Source organism: Manis javanica, chromosome 12, assembly GCF_040802235.1.
Source record: "Manis javanica isolate MJ-LG chromosome 12, MJ_LKY, whole genome shotgun sequence".
Lineage (NCBI taxonomy): Eukaryota > Metazoa > Chordata > Mammalia > Pholidota > Manidae > Manis > Manis javanica.
In genome coordinates, this window is record NC_133167.1 from 51,852,873 (window position 1) to 51,878,723 (window position 25,851).

The window sequence follows — 25,851 nt, forward strand, 5'->3', positions numbered from 1 at the left end:
CTCATAAACTGTAGCAATTCTGATGTGCTTCAGTGCACAGCACAGTAACAGATGATCTGCTCTTGGGGAGAGCTAGAGTGCTCATTCGGTCAGTAGTACAGTAGCAGTCTCACATGTGCGGACTGTTCCTGTGAGGTCAGAGGATCTGTTTATACTGCTGTCTGCTTGAGGGGGGTGATGTGGTGAGCAGTGGATATGCTTGTCAAACTCAATAGCAATTCTGGCAGAGGCTGCCCTCAGCTTTGTAAATCTGCAATGTTTTGGTAGATAAGAGATGCTACTGTGTAACTATTTGAGATTTGTAGTGGCTGCTGAGGAATGCTTGTCCTAGTTGCTGAAACTGACTAACTGTATTGTCCTAGGAGTATCATCATGGGGTCTACTGCTACAGAAATTGAAGAATTGGAAAACACCACTTTTAAGCATCTCATAGGAGAACACACTGAAAAAATGTGGCAACGCCTGAAAGGAATGTAAGTAAGCTTTTGCTCAGTTCTGTGTTTTTATCCCCCTGCCCAGTTCAGTTATTAACATGATTAATTGTTGATCCTGTCTGACTTTGTGGACTGCTGTTTCCTTTAGAAAGATTTTCTTTTAAAAAATAAAGCATGACAGTCTCAGCTAACTTCCTTGAAGGATGGATAGTTTATATTGCACCTGTATGTTTTATGTTTTAAAAGATTTTCTTTTAAAAAATAAAGCATGATAGTCAGCTAACTTGCTTGATGGATGGGTTAGTTTTTTTTGCACCCATATGTTTTATGTAAAGTCAGATAATTCCTAACAATTCACCTCACTGTTATACTGTATGGCTTCTTTTATGCATTCTGTATGTGTTGTTTAGAAAGATAAGCAGAAAAGTAGCTAAGAAAGCTGCTTGCCAGGGAACTTGCAGAAACAAAATTTCCTTCAGGTAAATAGAGACATTACTAGTGGTACTTAATTTTCTGTAATTAGATTTTGGAAAAAACAATAGTAGAATTAATATGCTAATAAATAATTGTACTCCATTGTGGTTATTCTTTATGTCTTGATAATATTTCTTTAAGAAAAAAATACTTCAGTGGTAAAAATACTAGCTGCATTTGAAAACTTGCTAGGGAGTTTTGGCTTTAAATTAACCAGTTCACTTCTGAGAGTACAAAATAGCTTATAGTATAAAATAGACCATAGTAAGTTGGGTCAAGAGATGTGCTTACGTCAAGCCTGAGTACCTGAGCCGAATTTTGACTGCTATGCTATTCACCTTGCTATTTAAACAACATTTAAGTTTTTTTCTCTGTGTATTCTAGTAATTCCTGTTTAGTGTTCCAGGATACTATATTTATATGCCTTATTTTAATTTTGTTATAATTTAATCAGACTTAACATTTGGATAAAAATGTGAAATATGAATATTTACAGGCCATTGCAGTTGTTTAGCATATTTGCAGATCTCAAGTGAAAACATATTAGTTTATCTATAATAATAGCTGGAGAAATCCTATATCATGCAAAATAGAGATTTTCTAGAATTCATATTTCTAATGCTGTACTTATATACCATTTTACAAAATGCAGCATGTAAGCAAATTCAATGTTGCTGTTTGATATCTATGATTTTTTTAAAAAAGAAAAATTATATCAAACTTAGATGTAAAAACACCTTTTACTTTTCTTCATTTGAATGTATTTAATTATGTTTATATATTTAAAGTGTTCTCTGTATATTTTCTTACACTTGAAGTAATACATGGCATTACAGTGCACTAGTATAAAAAAAAGCACATGAATAATGCAAACAACACTTAACAGAGAATAACTTTTAAAAAGGAAGTCATCTTTATATCATTTGAATTAAGAGAAATATGTTTCCATAATCTATTGAAGATTTAGAAATTACAATTTTTTTGTAGAGGAGGTTCTCTAGGGAAGTAGTTAATCCTACAGAGGCAAATGACAGCTTATAAAATCAGTTATCATAGATGAAAATTAAACATTGGAAGTCATCAGATGACTTATGTCCTAACTTAATGAGTAGATGAACATCTGTACCAGAAAAATAAGGTTTCATACTACAACCTATTTTAGGTTTTCTTCCCTTAGCAGGACAGGATGTTTTTATTTGCTTGTTTGTGTTTGTTCTTCTTTTCGGTAGTTGGATATACGAAGATGTATGGTAGAGAATTTATGCATATGTCTACAAATTTGAAAAGTGACTTTGGGTTTACCTGACATGTTAGGGCAAAGTTATCTGACTTTTACTTTCTCACTTGATCTCAGAGATCAATCTGTGATTTTATTGTAGGAGAGAGTGATAGTCATTCAACAGTAGAGCTTCATAACTTGATATTTAACATTTATATAGAATTTAATAATATATGTACACACTAAGTAAATTTTGAGTTATCTCCACATAAAGCTACTGAATGACCATTTAGGGGAAAAATTACTGACAAGTAATTTTTAAAAAAATCATTACTAGTAAACTGATTGAAATGGCTGAATGCTTTTGCGTCAAAGGGAGGAGGGAATTTGCATTATGGTTACTATTATTTTAACTTGTACTTTGACTTAAGACAGTTCTAGTACTCTAGGTTTAGAATTGTCAAAACAAGAAGCTCTAAATCTAAAATCTGCGTGACTAATGACAACCAAATTGTTTAATTATGGTCTTTGTGTAGCTGCATTCATAGCAGTGATATGAAAGAGTCCTTATTTCATTACTGAAATTGCCTTGCCTATTTAAAATATAATATTAACTCTAACAATTTTAGCTCATCAAAATTTCTAGGGCTAAATTCCACTTTTAAATATTTTCAATGAAAATCATACTACTTATGAAAGCTATCAAATAATTTTGCAATAATTATCTTAGTTGGGTAAAAAAGACTCAATGAAACTTTTAGGTATTTGTTTAAAAAATGATTTTTTGATCTTTTATTGTATCTAACTTTATAAATACATTGATTTCGTTCAACAGGATATTCTATTTTTTAGTAGGTTTACAATGTGTAGTTTTTTGATGTTAAATAAAAACAGACAAAGGTTAAAGTAAAATGAGGTTTATTTGAGTATGTCTTAAATACGTAAAATGTGAGCCACTATAGGTGAATATTTATAGAAAATATTTTTTAGGCATTATTAACATAGCATTTTAGAACACTTTTTTGAGTCCATTGAAATAATTTTTAAATTTTTTAACACATGCAAAAATATTGGTAACTAAATTAAAATACCAATTCTTCTCTACCATCTTATTGATTTCTTTCATTGAGCTCCTTTTAAATCTCCATCAAATATGGAAGACACCATTTTGTCTGCTAAGAAATCTCTGATTTCTTTGTGGAAACAAAGGTGTAAGGTATAACAGTTTCTTCCCAACTCTGATGTGGACGTGTGGGCATGTGTGCTTTATTCTATTCATTTCCTTTTTATAGTTAGGACTTTTTTATTTAGTTTTCTTCATTCCTCTTGACCACTAATTTGTCACTCAGTATGGCAATTTAGATTCTGTATTATGACTCACTATCTACGATGGTGTACATGCTAGCAGGTGACTCTGTCATCCTGTCCTTTATAGACTACATTTAAAAAGAATCATATTCTTGTCCATAAATTATCAATCGTTCAGGACCTGGAAAGGACTTCCTACTTCTTTCGGAGTCTCATACCTGATGACATTTCAAATTCAGACGTTTCCTGTGACTCTGGGACTTCTACTGCCTCCTACATACTAAAAAAGTTTCTTGAACATTAGTCTTTGCAAAGATTGTTAAGTTTATTCATTTCCATGAGAAAAGTTGACCTGAAGATTTTATATTTGTTTTCATTTATGCGTAGTTTTAAAGAAATTTTAGAAATAACCCTTTATGTCATGATACTGTTTTTTTTCCTTCTTTAAACATAAAAAAGCTCCACCACTGTGGATTTTAAATAATCAGACATATTTTAAAACATTGGTGCTCCTCTTTCCAGTCAGTGCCACTAGTCTAAGAATTTTATCTTGGGGTAAGAGCATTTCCAGAAAACTGTGATCAAGTATATATTGTAATAAAAACCACATGACGTTATAGCATAAACTAAATCAGAGTGTTATCTTAGCTGTTGAACAGAAGAGAGGAGAGTTTGAATTGCTCAGACTACAAATTGTTGACAAAAATGTGAGCCTCACCAATTTATAGTATTTATTGATAATTCTTTCAGTTTTTTTAAATAAATGTAGGACTAGAATCTATGATAATTTCATGGTTAGAAATAACTTGGTATATGAGAATTTTACATGTTTAGACACATATCTCTGTATTTTTCCTAGTCCAGATAGATGTTCAGATATTAAGACCTAGAATTATGAATGTAAGAGTTGAAAGACTTAAGTCGAACTTTTCTTCTTCTTTTTTCCTATTTGATTGGTGTTACATATGATCATTAGTAATGGAAGAATAAAATGTAGAGAAGCAGAAAGTGAGGAGAAAGGAGGAACTGTACAATAACTCTATAACTAATTTTAATGAGCTGTTTTGAAGAGGGCAATGTGTTGTACAGTTTTCAGACAACGTAGCCCAAGCCCTCATCACCAAGAAGATAGAACAGAAATATGTATTTAGAGTAAAGATAAAGGTAAAATGACAGGAGTTACTAGCACCATACTCCCAACTGGACTCACACTTTAGGAGGAAACAGCATTAATAGATTAGAAGCAAATTTGATCCTTTTACTTTCCTGGTTCCTTTAAAACCTTTAAGTGCCTTCCTTTCAAAATTGAGCATTCTTCACAGAGTGTCCCTGTTCCATCTCCTGTTTGGAGCTTCCTCTTGGCGCCTCCCAACTACGCCCAGGCTTCCCCCAAAGAAATGCTGTTTAGCACCTTTGCACATTTTGTTTTCTCTTCCTGAGCGAACCACTCCTTTCTCCTCTCTCAGTCTGGGTCTCTTTTGCTCCCATGATGCTTTTAGAGATGTTTAGGGATGTTTCTGGTTGTTGCAGTGCCTAAGGGTGTTTTGGTATTCAGTGAACAACAGGGCGCAGGCATGATAAATATCCTCCAGAGCTTGGGGCTTTCCCTTATCAGGAAGAATTCTCCTAATTGTCCTATGCAAAATGCTAATAGGCACTCTGTTAAGAAATGCTCAAAGATTTCTTCTTAAATTTCATTTGCAAAGGAAACCCTTTGTGTTACTCTATACCAGGTTAGTTTCCTCCATTTGGCTAAAAAGTAACATGGACTCCTCTTTTCATTACAAAATTTACCTTCCCTACCTGATTATAAGCTACTGAGGGCAAGTGCCATGTTCATTATGTTTGCTTTTGGATCCCCAGAGCCGAGCACAGTACCTGGCACATGGGAGATGATGCAATAAATACCATGAAATCAATGAGTGAATGAATAAAATTTGAATCTTATAGTGCTTCTAAGTACAAAAGTAGATCAGTCAGGCTGTCAAAATAGGGTTTAAAGCCAGGTTGGAGGAGTGGAGATAGTTTCATGACTAGAATAGAGATGGAGAAGTTGGGAGGAAATAGTGTTTGCTTATCAATTACTAGTTTTCAGACCTTTCCAGATATACAGCATTTTTAATTCTTATTTACTTTTCTAATGATTTCAAGAGGTAAGTAAGCTAAGTTGGCTAAACAGCTAGTTCTGGTGGAACTTGGATTTAAACACCGATCTTCCTAACCCTGAATTCTTATTCGTCTTACTTCGAAAACACAAAACAGGACTTTCGCAGAATGGTTACCTAGAAGATCCTCAGAAGAGGTTCTAGAATGGTGCTTCTTAAAACTTATTGATAGACAAACTAATTGCCCACCAGACACATCCATGTCCTAATTTCCAGAACCTATGAAGATGCTATTTTGCATATCAAAGGGGAACTAAGGTAGCAAATGAAGTTAAGATAGCTAATCAACTGACCTTAAAATGTGGAGATTAGCCTAAATTACCTCAGTGGACCCAATGCAATAAGGATTGTTGCAAGTGGAAGAGGGGGCAGAAGAGGTCAGAGTGCTGTGATGTGAGAAGGACTCAACTTGTCTTTGCCAATGTTAAAGATGAAGGAAACGGGCTGTGAAGCAAGGTTTGTAGGCAACCTCCAGAAACCTTGAAAAGGCAAGAAGACAAATTCTCTTTCTAAAGCCTGCAAAAAGAATGAAGCCCTGCCAATGCCTTGCTTTTAGCTCAATGAAACTTGCATCAAACTTTTGACTCACAGAACTGAAGGTAATGATACATTTGTGTTGTTTTCAGCTACTAAGTTTGTGTTAAATTTGTTCCACCAGCAATAAATAAACTAATGTATGTTTCCTATAACAGAATAACAGAGTGCTTAATCAACATGACCATTCCTATATTCCTATACTCTCCCAAAACACTCACACTCACACACACACACACACACACACACACACACACACACACACACACACACACACAATGCCTAGAGATGGGGCCACCTAGGTCACCCTATGGCTAATTGGAGTAGATATACTTATCCATTAAATCATTCACTGTCTTCCATCTAACCCTGATTTACATCTCCAGACTACCAATTTTCTTACCAAGATCTGATATTGAAAGTATATAGTAGATTCATTTCAAATGTCAAAGAAGAATGTTTACATTATCTTTCTTGGAAATTGTTGATAACTCTCAGTCTCTGTTTTCATAATGTTGAGTATGTGATGGTTTTGATGGCAAATGAATGAAAAAAATATGGTTTTTAGTCATAAAACTAATTTGGGAAAAGCACTTTACAAAATCTATTCCAGTATATAATCTTAATATAAATCTCAGTCCTTACATAACATTATGTTTTGGTTTATAGAATAGACATTCATTGTTGAGGTAAAATACCTTAGAGATTAAGAAGTTGAACTCTGGAATCAGGTTTTTTCTAACACCATCTGTCCTTTAGCTGAGTGATTATGGAACATCTATTAACTTTTCCAAATGTTATTGCCCTTGTTTGTAAAGTCCAGTTATTTTATTCATTATTCATTCACTCATTCAATAAATGCTCACTGATTGTGTACTATGTCAGGCACTATTTTAGGCACTGGAGTTTACATTCCAGTGGAGGCAACAAACAACACAAAAGTGAACTGGGAAAAACAAGTTAATATGGAGTAAAAAGTGACCTACAGAAAATGTACCAGGTGATGTGATCAAGGGGAAGGTATTTTAGATAGACGGAAATGATTTATCTTAGAGAATTTTCAGCTGAGACACAGACAAAAATTGATACGGAACTTGTAAAATTTTGGGGTGAGGGAGGGCCTAATGAATGGCACTTCTAATCCAAGTTTAGGATTAAGTGATGGATAAATTTAGGAGTCCAGTTGATGGAGATCAAAATGTCAGCTTTAATGCCAACTAAACTTGAATTGGAGGATACGTTTCTGGTGTGTAGCAAAATAAGCCAGATGACTGATTTAGAACTGCAGACCTCCCCAGCAGAGGACAAGAACTCCTCTCCTAAATTTACCTTATGGCCAGTAACTGATGAGATTATGCTTTCTACAAGCAGAAAATCCTTTCCCCACCTTCTGAAAAAGACAGCTTGCATGCCCAGGTCTAAATCCTTCTCTACAATTCACGAACCAAATGTTGCTGCTGCTCTTCTATGAAAGGCTGTGAAAAGTAGCAGAGAGAGGCCTGGGAGCTGTGCCAGTGGAAGGTCTTTCAGCTTAGAAGGAAGCATTAGGAATCTGAATATTTTACAAATCAAGATAAAATTTCAAATGAAAAAAAAATGTGTATAAGAAATACAGCACCTGGCATACAGTAAACTCCCAGAGCATTGTAATTATTCCTATTCCCATAATTTTACCCAGTCTGTGTATATTACAGCTTGGCTATTTAACGACTATAAGATCTTTTCCAACTTGAGTTTTTGATGCTGTTATCATTAATAGTCCTAATTATTATTACTAATATAGGCAAAAGCAGAGTTCTATTTTTTTTAAAGTAATCTTATCAGAATCAGCTGACAGAGTAAGGTTGTCAAGATGAGAAAAGATTTTCTCTTAGCTCAGTGGATCACCAAGATCCTCAGGTTTCTCTTCTCCAGAACAGTTATACCCAAGGATTTATGTTTCCCCTGGGGCAGGAGAAAGGGTTGTGTGAAGAGAGAAAGCTGAGGAAGAGGAGGCGGGCCTTGTGAGTTTCACTGATGGAAGAATTGGCTTGACGGATTTAGCATTTTTAGTTCAGCTTCTTGTGGTGGCCTTAGAATGGATTTTAGGTCTCCATCAACGTGTGACGAGGGCTAGTCTGACTTCCTGAGTCTGCCTGGTTTGAAGGTCTTTCCTCATCCCTGTCTGTGTCTGGTTCGCAATGGAGTTGACTTTCAAGTAATTACTGTCATGTCCCATAGTCCTTCCTTTTGCTGATTCATTAGAAAATACCAAATTATCATTATGTTATTAGATTTTATCCTTTATTCTAGCATATTTCAATCTGCTAATCAAATGTAAATGTTTGAGCATGTCTGATTCCCATCTGAAAGGACTGTCGTAAGCCCTTTGGATATGAAAGGAACTGTTCATTAACCTCATTAAACAGATGATAGTGTTGAAAGCTCAGGAGAATCAGTATTCCTATCTGGTCTGAGCAATATTAGACATGAATAATTATTTATTACTAAAGAAGGACAAAAAAATGATAATAGGTTATAAGACACATATTAATGAAACAATATGTCCCCCTGTTTCTCCGACAAGCTATACTTTCTTGAAGTTGTTTAAAGAGATTACATTTTACAAAACACTTAAGAAGAACATAAATTTTTATTAAATAGGCCCAGAAAATGCTCAATGCAGATAATTTCTGGTAGGCAAAATTGTGATATTTATAGCTATTCAAGTAAGTTTATGTAGTAAATCATGAAAAAGTAAAATCTTGAAGTACAGCATCTAGAGGGCAAGAAAACACAAGTCAACCTTAATTAAACTCTGCATAAATTTGGATGATCAGATGTGGAGGACCCATACAAAATGTGGAGGATGAATCAGGTCCTTAAAACTTAGAAGAAAATAAAAATAGACTTCTTATTAGAAAAACAGCAATATACTGACTCTGGTCGATTTAAAACTGAACTTTCTAATACTTGGTTCAAAATAAACTGCATTTGGAGCAAGAAAAGGAAACAACGAGCATCAATCATATTTTTGACTAGCTTTAACTATTTTAAATTGCCTCATAATTGAATCATAGTAATAATCATATTTTATAATTCTTTTGTATTTATAATTTCTCAAAAGATTTTTCTTTTGATCTATATGGTTCAGCACAATTATCCCCAGTTTTTCTTATGAGAATATGAGCCTCAAATACATTAAATGATTTCACCAATGTTTCCCAATTAGTGAAGTGAAGGCCAGGTTCCTAGGCTCACACCTATTCCATTTAATATGACTTAGATAATTTGATTTAACACTCAAGACTCACTAAAAAACCTAACATTTCAGGAGTTAAAAACCATTCTCTTGTTTTGATTTTTTCACAGTCCTGCCATCTGTTCTCCTACTTCTGCAACTCAAAGCTGAATACCAAGGGGAATTATCACTTGGAATGTGCTTTAGATGTCAGAATCTCCCCAGTTCTATTTCGCTTCTTCTCTAGACATGTACTACCATTATCCCTTTAGTTAATTTATTTAAACAATGATCTTAGTAAGCATTTTTAAGGTCATTTGACTTTTCCTGAACCCTTTTACTGTTTCAGGGGTTGGACCCTTACAAAATTCTAATGCATTTGGTCTCTGATATCCCAAACAACAGAAAAAGAAAACCCTGCACAATAGAAATGTCTGTGTGTCTGTTCCTGAAGATTTTTGTTTACCAATAAGAATAAAGCCAGAAGTTCTAATGATTAAAACTAGGTGTTTTATTCTTGCTCTAATGCCTCTTCACATTATAAAGGATTTTAAGTATATAATAAGCTATTTTTCTGAAGTAAAGTGAGCCATTTTTTCTCTTTTTGTTTTAGAAAAATCACCTAAATGGGAGTTTATTCTGCTTTATTTCCCACAAAGAACAGAAACTACATAAAGGCACACAGTATTTTCCTCATCTTTTCTTAGACTGCTTTTGGAAATGGTTTTTACATGGATTAAAATGCTGCTTGCTAACTTTAAAAACTCCTAAAATCTCCAGTACCTCCTTCTGGTTCCAATAAGAGAAAGTGTTTTTATATGTGTGACCCTGTTGATATTTCATCTTCCAGCAAATCTCTGCTTTAATATTTCAAGTTTTCCAAAAAAGCTTTTATCTTCCAGAAATTTTTCCATGCTGTTTACTGTTACAATATGGCCTAATTTATTCATGATTTCCTGCATTCACTCTTGGATAGTCCCTCCCATACTGACCTCAAGCTCCAACAAGCAACTTGCTTTGGCCAATGGAATGCTGGCAAATGTGACACAAGCAAAGGTTAGAAAGGGTCTTGCTGCTCTTGGGACTTTCTACCAGTATGAGAAGAAGCCTGGTCAGGCCTCCTGGAGGATGAGAATGTGGAACAGATTATAAACTATTCTAGCTGAGGCCCCTTTAGACCTACCAGACCTTCTAACTTCCATAAAATCATGAGGAAATAATAAATGTTTTTTGTTTCTGGCTATTAGGTTGCAAGATGGTTTGTTGTACAGAAAAAAGCCAACTGTTATACACCCAAAATCAATATCTTAGCCCCTAAATTTTTCATATAATTCTTTGGCTTACAGTTTTTTTTCCCCTAAGATCACTCTGCTTCTCAACCTCTTATCATCATCTATCATTTATTTCTTTACCCCATCAAAAGTTATATATTTCAGAACTTATAAAAATAAAAATTGAGGTCCCTATTTTCAACAAGTCACTCCAATAAAATTCTTCTCTATATTATTTCTGCATGCAACAATTTCAGTGGCATGTACTCACTTGCAATATTTTTTCCAGTATATCCTCCCTCAGTTACCTGCGTATTGAAGTTGTGTTGTACTTTGGCTTCAGTGAGCAAATATAATAATTTCCCACTACATAGAAGTGAAACATAGAATCAGGCAAGGAAATTGCATAGTTGCATAAGAGAAGATGGTTCTTATCCTGTTACTCTGGCAACAGGCACTGGGAAGGCTGGGGCTCCCCATGCATTCTGTTGCCCTGACAACAGGTCATGTAGGGCATGGTAAGGCCCAGTTCCCCATCTTCTAGGTCTCTTCTTTGCAACCAGAAAGTGATTTGCATCATGTTCCTCCTCACCTACATATTTCTTCTATTATCTGAATCACTTCAATGTAAGATTATCTTTCCACATGTAGGAGAGGGTAAGAAAAGAATGAACTCAATTTTTACACTCATAAACTCTGAAACATTTGCTAACTTTTGATTGCTAATAAATGGTAGGAAAAAAAGGAGAGGGAGGGAATCATAGTAGTAGGGGGAATAAATTGTGGAACCCAGATATATAGGATAAGAATAATATAGCAGCCAAGAGCTGATTTTGGGGTATGTATCACTGAGCTACATTGGTTAGGAGTAGAGAGTTTTTAGGGAGTTCATCTGAGAAAATTGCATCTGGGAAATGGTTGCTTATGTGGTTGCTCTACCTGTGAGCAGATAATGCATAACTGACACATTTTTCTTTATCAACTTAATTTTCAATTTTGTATAATTTTCCCTTTTTTCATTCTTAGCTTTTGTTTTCTTTCAATACTTATCTTTACTTAACATGTAGGTAGAGCTGATAAGAAAGCAATCTGATCAAGTTCTTTTTCTTCTCCCCTCTCTCTTTGTTCTTTAAGCTATTGGTTTGATAATATAAAAGAAATACCCTTTACATTTATTTTCGAAGCTATATATTGCTTTGTCGTCATAATTTAGTGTTTATATAAAATAGTTGTCTATCCAAAACTAACACATACTATTAGTTTTGCTGTTACTAATCTCTACCAATTTTTCTGTGAATTAAAATGAAATCTTAGTTGACTTCTCCAGTTTTGAAAGCAAAGTAACAGTTTTAAATTCTGTAAAACAGAAGTCTGTAATTTCTGTAAACCACAAGTCTTACTGGTGAGAAGAAAACCATCTGGCAAAATATTCTGTCAAAAAACAAGAAACAGGGATCCATGGAGAAAAGATTTTGAATTTAAATTGAGTGAGAAAAGGAGGTATAGGCTTGTGAAGAAGTATCTTTGGGAGCCTGTAACCATGTTAAAGCTGAATTTCTTAAAGACCAGGTGAGAAAGTTGGAATCTAATCAGAATATCACTAAAATCACAGAAAAAACACTCGAGATTATCTGAGTCTAGGTTAAGCAACCCTTCTAGGTACACTAACTGCACTTCATGTGTAATTGTTACTGTTCATCTGCCTTTTAGGTAATCCTTCCTTCCCTTGAAGTAACAAGAGGGGAGGTAGAACCCATCTGCTTATTGTGTATCCTCAGCATCAAGCATTGCACCTGGCTTAAAGTAAGAATTTAAAAATGTTTCAATATAAAACAAAAACAGTAATCAGGCAATATGCAGCAACTTTACATTTAAATGGTATAGCTACTAAAGCTGTAGTTCAGTGACAACATTAATTCAGGCAGGAAGATTAAGACAGTTTTATGGAGGATATTTAAACTGCTTCTAGAGAAAGGAAGAGAATACGGTATTAGAACCCCACCAGTTTAATCTGTATAATCTATATAATTTCAATAACCTGAGATTATTGGGAATGTGACTATATCATGGACAAAAACAAAAACAAAAGCAAAAGACAAACCTTATAATGTGGAACTTGGAATCTCAGAGGATTGTTGTGAGGGATAAAAATAATCCAATTAAATTGTCCAGGCCCTATGTCTGGCACAAAATAAGCATCTACAAATGGCAGCTGCTAATGTAAATTACCTTTGTGGCACAACTACATGTAAGATAGTGTGTGTGTTTTGCCCATTCCTCTGCCAAATATGAGACTGAGTTAAAAGGTGACCCGAGTTAACTGTTTGATGGGTAGGAGGCAGAGGAGACTGAAACATTTCCTGAGTTACTGCTCCAAGATTGTAATTTCCTAAATTCTGTACCTCTCATATCACAGAAATCTCAGATTTCTCTTTTATTATGTAGTTGAACAGTTAAGATCATGTTGAGAATATTTTTCAGCAATTAGCAAATGTTCTGGCCTCATGTGACCTTGTAGCCCATGGAATTCTTGGTGAGTTAATTGTATTCTGTGAGAGTTAATTGCCTGCTGAAATATTCAAACTGTAATGAGTCAAACAGAAGGAGATAAACTGATCAAACTTGGAGGCCATCAGGTTAAACACTTTAGCATCCAGGCTACAGTTACTGAGGTCCACTGTAGAGTTGAAGACTACTGATCTTCTCTGCACAGCTCCTTAAAGAGAAACTTTCAAAGCAAGGTAAGGTTGACCCTCGAACAATGCAGAGGTTAGGGCCACTGACCCCCACACAGTTGACTCCACCAAAACTGAACTATTAATAGCCTACTGTTGACCAGAAGCCTTACTGATAACATGAACAGTCAGTTAACACATATTTTGTATGTTGTATGTATTATCTACTGTATTTTTACAATAAAGTAAGCTAGAGAAAACAAAATTTTTTCAAATTGTCATAAATCTCCAAAAATTTTTCCAATGTGTTTATTGAAAAACATCTGCATTTTTTTCAATAAATGGACCCCCATGTTGTTCAAAGGTCAACTGTAGTCTTGAAATTTCATAGTGGAACAATTTTAACAGTTCTTCAGTTTTATTTTTAACAGACATTCAAATCCAAGGTGTGTGATGAGGCTTGACTTTAGTCATCATTTTCAGACTGTCACTTAGTGTTTTTGTCATCTGGCTTCATTCTGTCATGTGAATCATATTTCAGTTAGTGATAAATATCTGTAAAATGTGTATCAAAAGAAGCCTCTAAGAGATGGAGAGTCATGGATTAAGGAGAGATCACATATGCTTACTGACTGAGAATGCTCCAAAATGAAATTCACAACCAAAATATTAATATATATCTTAAAGGATTAAAATATTCCTTGCATCAGTCTGCAGATAACTTTATTTTATATATTTTCCCTCTATTTTTCATAGAGCTTTGTAACAAATTTTTTGATTCCGTACCACAATTTTTTAGTTTTCTAAATAAAAAATGATCAAATACAATACTAAGAATTATTTCATGCTTACTTTTATTTTTATCTTTCTTATGTTGATTTCTAACTCTATATTAAATAAATTAGCATAAGGTCCACATCTGTTATTAGACAAGTTGGTTATGTACCCATAGCTATAGTACCTGAAAAACAAGAAATAAGATGTTGCCAAGTAATCTTAGGTCCCCTAGAAAGAGGAAATGTTTAGGTTCAGAAACAGGGAATTTAAAAAAATATACTCTCTTTGATAAATGCATATTGTTTTCTTAAGTATATGTTTTATGGATACAAAAGTAAACACTAATGTGCACAGTGTGAGTCAAACCATGGTAATCTTAGTCACTGATTAGAACTGTCTTAAGAATGAGAGTCATTTGGAAATACAGTGTATCTTAAGTTTATCAAGACTGTACTGACACTTATAAAAATACTGAGGTATTTTGGAAAGTAGGACTAATATTATTTAATTAATCCAATTCAGTTGACTTAAAAGTCAATACAGTTTACTTCGTTTATCTGATGGATATTCATCACTAGACACATTGAGAGCTCCAGCACTCTTCTAGGTCCCAGGGGTACAATGGCAAAAAGTACAGTCACAATCCCTCTTCATGTAGTTACATTTTGATGATGAGGATGAAAGATAAATAAGCAAACTACTATACAATGTAATTTTAAGAAAAGCAAGCAGGGTATGGTGGCAAGGTGCCTGGGAGGCTCAGAAATGGCTATTTTAGAAGAGCTTCCTGAAGGTAAAGGCTTTCTGTGATAGTGACTGGTGGAGAGGGACCTTAAAGAAGTGAGGAGTGAGTTATGCCAAGGCTGGAAATAATGACATCCTAGACAGAGGAAAGGGAAGGTCACAACCCCTGAGGCAAGTTCATGTAGCAGATTTCATCAGGAGGGCTGGAGCACAGTAGGTTAGGGAAGGAGTGAAAGAATTGTGTGTGGAGAGAAAGGCAGAAGGCAGATCATCTACTACTCAACAGGGCCATGATAAGAAATTAGGATTTTATTCCCAGCCTGGTGGGAAGCTTTTGGAGCTTTGGAGCAGTGGGTGGAGAGTCTGATTTAGGTTTTAAGAAGACATCTCTGAACAGAGTAGGATGCTAGTTACCAGGGATTGTGCGGTGGGGTTAATAGAGAGATATTGGTTTAAGAGTATAAGCTTCTAATAATAAGATTAACAAATTTGGGGATCTAATGTACAGCATGGTGATTAAAATACTGTATCAAAATGTGATTACATTATCACATACTGTGATAGAAATAGTAAGTATGTGATGGGATGGAGGAGGTTTCTAATACTATGGTGCTAATCATTTTATAATATGCAAATGTTATATCCCTTAAACTGAAAAAATAAAAGATAATAACATCTCTGGTCATTTTATGGATGCTAACACTGAGGAGAGGGAAAAGGGAAAGACAAGACTGGGAATACGATGATGGATTTGGAGACTATGGCAGTTATGTGAAGATTTGGTAGATTTGGCAACATTGGTTACTTATGAAGATGGTAAATATTCAGATTTAGGATATTTGAAATCAAAGCTGATAGGACTCACTGATGAATTGGATGTGGGTGTGTAAGATTGAAAAGAATGAGACATAGTGCCTGTTTTATTTTTGTGTGTGTGATCATGGGTGAGTCTACAGTTGCTTATCTGAAACCCTTGGGTTCAAATGTGACCTGAATTTGTATTTTAGGAAAGGTGATAATATTAAAAAAAATAATAACATAAAAAATATTGCTAAATATTCTCAGTACGGTCTGGGTAGCCCGCAGTGAATATTTCTGCAGCAAAACTTGTAAGTATTGACTGAAAAAAGGACAATGAATGACCTCTATTGATTCAGGTTGGGTTTTGCTATCAAGTGGAAATCTCTGGTGTTTAGAATTTAGGATTTTCATAGTTGTGGTTAAGAGATTATTAACCTGTCCCATTTCCTGAAATGGGAAAGATGGTAGTGAAAATAAAAAACTATTTTGGGTTCATGAATTTTGAGATGTTTATTAGACATTCAAGTGCCTTATAAATAAACAGCTGGCCAGATGAGAGGTCAAAGCTGAAGATATAAATTTTGGAGACATGAATATATGATGTATTTTAAATTATGGTACTAGATGAGATCATCTAGGGAGTTAAAATTGATATAAATGAGAAGAGAATCGAGGGCTGAGTTCTCAGGTACTCTAACACTTAGTGATATGGGAAAGAAGATAGTAAAGGTGACTGAGGAGTGGCCAGTGTGCTGTGGCATTCTGGAAGTCAATGGAAGACTGCTTTTCAAGAATGTCAAATGTCAAGTGTCAGATGTTCCTGAGAGTTCATGTGCACAGGCTGTGCAAAAAGACCATTGGTTTTTGCATTGTGGAGGTCTTTGGCAATCTTGGCAAAACACAATAAAGTGTTGAGACAAAAATCCTTATAGGTGTAGGTAGAAGAGAGGAGCAGGGGTGAAGGAGAAGTGGGGGCAGTGTCTACAGCAAATCCTTTAAAATTTTTTCTGTACAGCAGATCACAGACATAGGGTGATGGCTAGAGAGGGTGGGGGTAAAGGTTTGTTAAGTGTAGGAGCTATTAGAGAACTCTGATAGTAATAATTGTGTAGGGAGTGAAAAATCAATGCAGAGAGAAAGAGAGAGGATTTCTGGTCCTTGAATAGGTGACAGGTAAGGACTGCTTAAGTGAAGAGATTGGATCTAGGAGCAGAGGTGGCTCATCCATGGTAACAGGAGGGAAGCTGAATGTTTAGGAACATTTGCAGGTAGGTAGGTGAAAAGTTGGTGATGGCCCTGTGGTTACTTTTATTTTCTTAGTGAAATGAAGTAAGAGGCTATTTGCAGAGAGTGAGGAAGGGAGAGAGGGAGTTAGATTTGAGGAGAAGGTGTGAAACAGTCACCTCAGAGAGGAGTGTGACTAAGGAAATGCAGTGGAATCGGCAGGCAATGCTGAGCATCCACTTGAGGTCATGTATTTAGACTGAGAGCAGTCTAAATGTCCTGTGTGTCCTTTTTCCTGCCACATGCAGTTCAGCTACTTCCACGTAGGCTCAGTGCATATGCAAAACTGGGTTTACAGAGTTCACATTTTCACAGAAAATGTGTGATAGATGAATAAGAGGAAATGGGTTAAGAGCTTTAAGGTTTAAGATAAAAGATGAGAATATAGGTAATGATGGGCAAGGTCAACAGATTGTAAGTAGAGAAAGGGAAAATTAATTTCTGGAATGGAATTCTAGCTAAGATCAGTGACCTTTTGTTCTTAAAGCCACAAATAAATAAACACAGCTTTGCATAGAAAAGCTTATATAAGAAATACAATTTGTGAAATCAATATATAGTAGGTAATTTTTTTCTTCTCTTATAGAAGAAGCTCCTTTACATTTCATTACTAGGCTTCTCTTCAAAACAGAGGAGGTTGTTAGTGTGGCCATTCCTGCAAAGAAAACAAAGCTGGCAGATCTAATTTTAGGTTGTTTTTCCTTGACAACAGCTTTTAAATATTGCATGTACAACAATAAAAATTGGCTCCAGAAATTAATGAAACTGTGTTTGGTTAAGGAAATTCAGTTCCCTTTTACACTTGAACTTTCCACAATGTCATGAGAACACATAATAGGGCTTTCTCTTCACTTTTCTTTAGTGACCGAAATTTTACTGTTTATAATGTTGATGGCAAATTTCAATGTATAGATTGAAATCTATAGCAGCAGACCAAGCATTTGATGAAGGACTGCTGCAAATACGGTTTTGACTCCAAGGATATGGAAATTGTTTCACTATGTAAGGGTTGTTTTTCCTCCTTTTACGTTAATAGTAACTTTAGTTCAACTAAGTAATTCATACTTTAAGTTTCCTCTTTAGAGCTAAACCATTTTGTAAGTCTGAACATGCTAAGCAAGCAATCAATTGTCCCTTCTTTTTAATGATTTTAGTACCATGAGTGAAGTTTGCTATGGTTGAATTTCATAATAAAACAGTCACACACACATTCATATGAAATAATGATATTTAATTTATTTGGTATAATCACAACTGCCATTCAGTCGCTGTGTATGTAATATTGTGCTGATCAGTTATACAAAGAAGTGAAAGTCAGTGTTTCTTTTGATTTTTTTTGCAGTGTCATTAGATATAGAATTTGGTAGGTCATGATATTAAAGAATTGTAAGACTTTAATGTAAAGGTCATGTGTAGATGGATTTTTCATCTACTTTTCCCAGAAAATTGAATCTTCTGTGTTTATGCAATAAGCTAATTTGGGGATAATTATATGTAAGTTATGCAAATAGTTAAAAATTACCCTCTGAAAGGTTTGCTGAATTTCCTATTTGGCATTGCAGGTCTTATCATGTTTGAAGTTTGGTACCAGGTTGCTTACCCTCAAAGAATTTTGCATCCTTGGGTCTTTGGTGGTATGTCCCCATAGGAGGTGCTGTGAATTTTTGTGGCTGGTAAATTGGATTTCCTTCTCAACTCCTAAAGATCTGCTCTCCTAATTTCTCTCCCTTTGAGAATAGCCTGAATATGATCTGAGACTGCATGACTCCTATTTATTCTGCCATCAAAGCTGTGTTCGAATATCTGAAACTGCCAGTCATATGCTTTGACTGGGTCTTTAAAGAAATATAATTGGCTTCCTTGTTACTAATCATGCACATTGTACTTTCACTTTCAAAACTTATGTCTTACTTTTATTAAAGTAATAAAATAATACCATAAGACAATGAAAGCAGGAGTTTTATTCCCCACCCCTTGGTATTACCCAGGTCTGCCTCCTGAGACATTAACTTTCCTCTTTTAATTCTTTCTTCCTATAAATCATCCTTATTGTAAAGTAATGATTTTATGTAATTGTTTCTTGACTTATCTATTTTAAACAGTTACTGACTTCATATAGCACTGCATGAAAATTTAGCACTCTTAAGATCCAGGTCTAACCACTCCCGTCCTGACTTACCTTCCCATCTTCCCAGTGTAGTTCTAGTACCACTCCAAAGAATCAGTATTTGGTGTTTATGGTATTATGACCAAATTGTCTTTACTTCTGAACCAAGAAGTGAAATGTAAATATGTTTCCTGTAGAGTATATTCCCTTTGTTTTTCCTGGAATTAATAAATATCTCATTTTAGTTGTTCTTTGGTGGCTTTGAGTAATACATACCTATCATTAATTCTTTCCAAATTCACAAAAAGAATTGTAAACAACCTTCAGTATATTTTCCACATTTCCAAGCACATCATGTGTTTTCTGTCTCACTCTTTTCCTTGGAAACACCTTTCTGTGAGCCTTTGATCTCCAGCTGCATCTGGGGCTCTCCACGCCTGAAGCATAGCTCTCTCCTGGGATCCCCCTTTGCTTTCATTCTGGGAAATCCTTCCAACATCCACATGGGTTGTATCTGTTGTTTCCTGGATCCCATTCTTTCTGGATTTACTCTTATTTAGGAAGTGGGCCTCTCTAGTAGTTTCCTGAATTAGGGCACTTGGGAAATGTTTTCTGAAGTACAGTCATATATGAAACAAAATATTTAAAATATTTTGATATAGCTTAGTTGGCTCTGAAATAGTAAGTTGAAATGATTTTTTTCAGGATTTTGAAAATATTGCTTCCTTGTCTTTTAGCTTTCAGTATTGCTGCCAAGAAGTTTGATACCATTTGTCTCTGATCTTTTTATGTGGTGTCCTTCCCAACCCCCGTGATCCAGGAATTTCTACTGATTTTGTTTTCTTCTGAAATTTCATGGTAACATTGGTGTTAGAATTTTATTATGGGAAGTTGGTTGGTCCTTTCAATCTGAAAATGCATCCCTTCAGTTTTGGGAAAATTTCTACATTTGTTAATTTGATAATTCTCTTCATTCTTTCTGGGATTTTTATGTTGCTTCTTCTGGAGTAAGCCTCAAATTTTCTTATCTTTCTCCTCCTCTTGCCCATTTTTGCCAATTTAAAACAAGTAAAAAACTTTAACATTTATCTCTCAACCAATTCAATACCTTTTAAGACTTGACCTCATTCTTATTTCCATTGATTTTCATTTGTAGTACTCCCATTTTCTGTTATGCATGTAACGCCAATAGCTCTGAAGTTCATTTTGGTTAATTAACAATTTTTTTTCAATTTGAATAGGCTCTTTGTATTGAGTTTCTGTTTCTGTATGTTTGTTTCAGTTTCTTTCATGTTAAAGGCTTTCCTCAAAGTGGCTGTCTGCTCATGTTTAAAGGAAAGACACTGAAAGCCGATTGATGTTTAATATGCATGGATAGTGTTTGTTGATTTGGGGCTTCACAATTGGGTGCTCACAGGTAGGTAATCAGTCATCTAAATAGATGATTACAAAATACCAGTATCCAAGTGTCTTTTCTCCAAAGCTGTTTATTTTCTAAATCAGGAAATAATCTAATCTCTAATTTCTAAATCAGGAAATAATCTAGTTCACCTCTCTCGTCTGTTGCTTAATTTCACCAGAAAATAAAAACATCCCATTTCCCATAGTGATGTGGCAGTAGTAGCTGCTAGGTACTGAAGAAGAAAATGAAGGTCTACCTTTTCTTCACCTTTCAATGAAACCCTACTTTTAGCCCCACTGTGATTCCCTGACTTCTGCAATACCCAGTCCTACAATTCCTGCATTTTTTCATGATTCTTCAAGGTGAAACTTTTACTTCTAGCTGGTATCATTCACTAAGGTTTCTACTCCTCTATCTATTTTCCAAACTCCCCCCAAAATGAGTTGATTCTCCTGTGTCTTGTTGTCTTTCCCATTCACTTTGTCCTTCTGAGGGATTACACATTATGCTGGCATTGGACTATGGAATGGGGTTTAAATATTGTTTTTTCTTTTATATTAGGTTGCTTCTTGAGGAGATTTGAGATGAACCTTGGTGAAGTTAGGATTTGGATGGGTAGAGGGGTGGGACAAGTGTCTCAAACTCAATTTCCAGCAGAGGCCATAACTGAGGAAAGTGGGTTCGGTTGGGACTGTAGCAGCTAGGACAGGAGCTACTTAGCTTAGGTTCTTTTTCTTTGTTGGAATATTAGCATGTAGTGGCTGGTTTTGACTTTTAGAGAAAAGTCAAAATTCAAATGTTTATGTAAAGTCCTTTGATTTTAAAATGTTAGCAAAAAAAAATCAAAGCTTTAAAAAAAATCACCAATTGGGTCAACATTTTCAAGACCAAGGAACCCTCATATGTAACAGAATACTAGAATGGAATTCTTTTAGGCAAAGGACCATGTGAAAGGTGCCAACCAAAGCTATATGCTACATTGTGGACTAACCGGACAGGAGAACCAGTTGAGTGCAAAATGAAATTTCTGGCATTAGAGACAGCCCTCCTCCAGTCTATATTTAAGGGGAGATTTCAGGACTTACTTGGGTAAGAGCTGTCAGTGTGCTGGTATCCTCATCACTTCCAGAGAAAAGTCTGACGGTGAGAGACTGTGGCTGGAGCTGCCTTTGCCATCAAGGAGAAAGAGGATCTAGTGGGCTTCCGCCAACATCAGGGCAAGGAGGCATATGTTCTCCTGCAGGACAAGTGGAAGTTTGGAAAAAGTCAGCCTGGGTCAGTTCAAAGGAGATCCTGCCTAGATGATTGCCTGGAAGTGCAGAACAACTATACCAGGAAAGTGTGCAGAGTGGATCAGTGGAGCGAGGGATGAGGAATGGAGTCCTTAGTGGTTAGGGAGAGGACAAGCATCACCTGCCTTAGGAACTGCAGTCAGAGGACCACAGAGGAAAGATTTCTCAAAATTCTGTGTGTGTGTGGATTCCCCTAGAGAAAAAGTCAGCATCTGGAAGGAACCTACATAGGGAAGCAATTATATCTGCTATATAAAACTGTGCCATTTTCCTTAATTCCATCTCCAGTCTGGCCTAAAGAGAGAGATGGGGACGAAGGAAACTAGCCTGAGGCAAGTCTGAGCTTGGAGTGGAAAGGTGAGGCTGGAAGCTGCTTCACTTTGAAAGAATACGGAGTTTTGATTATTACACTGTGTGTTATGTTGGATATTTTGACTTCTGAAATGAAACTTGTCTTGTGATGGAAAGGGACCTGAATTTTATCCAGTAGTGGAAACCAGAAAATCTAGAGGTAGGTGTGAAAGGACACGGGGGGAAAATAATAAAAAACTCCTTAGAGACTCTAGGATGTTCCTTAAACACATGTCTGTAAGACACATCTGTAAGCCAAAACTGTGTGTTCTTTATTTGCCATCTCTGGCGTAGGGAAGGATGGTTGGAGTGTGAGGCAAGTACTAGATTGAGAAAGCTTGATCAATTGTATTCTATAATAAAAGATGTAAAACTTTCTGTATGAAAAAGCTGCATTTTGTTTTGTCCCTTTTTTTTATGTATATATTATAGAATTCAAATGGCCTTGTGAGGCCCTTACTACACATTGAGATGAGTGAAAAAAATTAACAGTACCAATACTTTTACATGTGTATGGTTATCTCCTTAGTAGATAACCGAGGAAAGATCATTTACCTTTCTTCAAATGATAACACATGCCTCATTGAAGACTCCGTAAATGGTTTTGTATGCTCCTCTGGAGCCCACTGTAATTGATTTTTAAAAATGTACATTTCTCAAAGACGTAACAAAATCACCAAATTAAGGAGCATTATTCTGATTACATAACTGCTGGAGTGCCATCATCTGAAATTTGTTCAACTACTGGTATAAAACACATTCCAAAAGATAGTCCAGAAAGTCTTCCTGCTAATTGAAAGTTTGAGCACGTTAAGGGGAGTTTTTGGTATGTATGGTAAGGAGTACTTTGGGTAATTGTTAAGGTTATTGTTCTATTTGAGTTCCTGGTAGTATTTTGTTATTCAGGGCTATTCTAGCTGTTGCAACGATTAAGATGAGTTAGCAGAGAGTAGATGCTTTATACAGTAAAGAAAGTGTGGTTGAAAAGCCTGCCGGTCCCCTGCCCACTTGCTGTTACCATAATAGAACATGGGGGCATTGCACTGTCTGACACTCATTCTAAGCCTCGAAATTGTGTAATTACCCAAACAATTAAGTGTGTCAGTAACAAAGGCAGCACTAATGACTTTTGGCATCTGGGTGTCTCTTGTCACAGAATCTTTTAGAGAATCAGACCTTATTTAAAAACATGTTGCACTGGATCAAAATAAAATTCATTTAGCATCGTTTTGAAATGTAACAATAAACAATAGTTCATGGTTCACAAAAGCACGATAGGAAAATTGTTTCTCCCCTAAGTGAAACTAAATCACAAGCTGAATATTTTCCTCCTGATCCATGAATGATTTTAAAATCATAAAGGCAAAGATCCTAAGTTATGTGTGATAATTTTATAACTCGAAGTCATTTTACATCAATAGGCTAGATAGTTAAACTCCAAATTCCAGGGAAGTTTGATGGAATCTTGCTATTAGAAATTTTATGTGAGGCTTAGATTTGAAAGTCAAAAAGTATACGCGTATTTCTCCATTCATCATCTGTCCATTCATTCATTCACAAAGTTACTCATTCATTCATTTAATGAAATGTACTGAACTTCTTCCATGTGTAGAGCTTGATGCTTGCTTTATAGATGGATAAAAAGAATAGCTGTAAACCTTAGGAAGTGGGACACTTGAAAGCCAGTAAGAGAGTCAGACATGGGCACAAATAATCACACAATTAACGATATTTATGTATTTGTAATGTATGTTACATATTTATATATGTATATTTATACACACATAATCATGGCATATATACACCTTGTCTGACTTGTTTGTTTTTATTACATTTTATTCTCTGCTGCTATATTTTCTTTATATGTAATTGTTTTAAATGGTAACATGGAATTTACCTGTTTATTGCAGCACAATTGTGCTGTTTCTAATTTAGGGCTGTTATATAGATAACACTAGGAAGCATATTTCCCATATTTTATGTATTTCCAGAAGTAGGTAAGCTGAGTGAAATCTAAACTTCAAATGACCAACTTTCCAATCACTCCCCTTATTTTCAAGCCCACTCCTTGCAACATTTCAACTCCAGTTTTTCTGCCCTATTGGAACCCCCACTTCATCGTCCCTTTACACTGTTTCTCTCATGCCCCTTTGCTCCCCTCATGTGCTCATATTCTGCCAACAAAGCTTTAGAGGCAATGGTCCATTATTATATCCCTTGCTTACATGCTCATTAACTTCCTTGTCCTTCTTATGTATATACTTTCAAAAAAATCCTATTCCTGATTAGATCACACTCTCTGATCATTTCATGCCTACACTTTTGCAGCTGAATACGGCTGGAGAAAAACACACCACAGTTCTGACTGCTCTTATTTAAATGTCCGACTAAAAACCTCAAGCACCCCCTAATTGTTGTCCACAAACCAACTGCCTTCCTAACCATGAGTGACGATTCTAAGCCTTCTGTCTCCTCAAACCTCAGATGCTTCTGTTTCCCTTGCTTTCTACTTCATTGAGCCAATAGATAACTAACAAAAGACCTCCCACACCATGTCTACAACCCTACATGTCTCTCCCCAAGAATACTCTGCCTTCCTTTCTATGACAATGAATGAACTGTTGGTGCTCCTGTCTAAGACCATCCTCCTACTAAAGTACACTTATCACTCAAGGACATCAGACCATAGTTTACTTGCTTTAGGTTGCATTTTCCCCCTTTCTACTGTATAAATCTGATCAGTATATAAGTGTATCATAATATTTCCAAGTTAAAAATAGTAAAGCCTTTTAACTTATGTCACCCTCCATCTAAATCAAATTTCCCCTTCAACAGAGTTATCTACACATACTGTTTCTACCTGCTCTCCTCCCATTTGCTCTTGAATCCACTCTAATAATTTTTTATATTTCTTTTTTCCAATGACACTTGTTAAAAATCATCCAAGGCCTCCATGTTGCCAATCAACTGTCCACTGCTTTGTCTTCAGCTCTCTTGGTCTGTTAGCACACACTACCATTTGCTGTAATGTTCCTTTTTTGAAACACTTTCTTTACTGCTCCCAGAATAACACTTTCCAACTTCTTTGTCTGTTTCACTGAATACTTCTCAGTTTTCTTTGCTGGTTTCTGCTTATTGTCCAACATTTGAATTTTGGAGTATCTCAGGACTCAGTTTTCAGATTAGTTGTCTTTTCTGAGTTCCTGCCCCACTGGTAATATCCAGTGTCATGGTGTAACAGTTTGTCAATCTACTGATTAGTGCCAGATGTATATCAACAGCCTGGACCTCTCCAGACTTCAAAATCCACATTGTATTCAACATCTCTTGTTGCCCAAGCCTAACATTTCCAAAAACAGACTTAATTCTCCACTTTTATCTCTATAAAACTGTCTCTTCCTGTAGACTTTTAATCAAGGTCAGTGGCAACTCCAGTCTGTCATTTTCTCAGACCAGAAGCTTTAGAGTCATCTTTGATGTTTTTTGCTCACAACCACATCTTAACGCATGACAAAATCCTGTAGAATCTACCTCAAAATTCAACCAGTGCTAACCACCACCACTGCAACTTCTCTAGTCCAAGCCACAATCATCTCTCGCCAGGAGTACTCCCGCCTGTGACGGCCTGCCTACTTTCTGCCTGTTGACACTTTTGTACCTCAGCCATTGTTCACCCAGTGTTGGAGTCCTCCTTTAAAAAGAGAAGCTAGGTCATGTCATTTCTCTGTAGAAGAACTTTCATTGGCTCTTTATCTCAGAGTAAAATCGAAAGTCCTTATCCTCTGTGATTTGT

At 35.6% G+C, this 25,851-nt stretch overlaps 1 protein-coding gene across 5 annotated transcripts in view; it reads left to right on the forward strand.

Moving 5' to 3' along the window:
• The window catches only part of PDE1A (phosphodiesterase 1A), a 339,079-nt gene continuing 313,228 nt past the window's right edge, over nucleotides 1-25,851 (forward strand). For 3 of the 5 annotated variants that reach the window (XM_073218587.1, XM_073218589.1, XM_017660164.3), the window contains exons 1-2: nucleotides 98-182; nucleotides 363-473. In XM_073218587.1, the coding sequence (XP_073074688.1) occupies nucleotides 178-182; nucleotides 363-473 (116 nt within the window). In that variant the 5' untranslated portion in view covers nucleotides 98-177. Of the gene's footprint in view, nucleotides 183-362; nucleotides 474-25,851 lie in introns of all 5 variants that reach the window. The other 2 variants (XM_073218588.1, XM_017660167.3) reach the window with 2 other exon arrangements.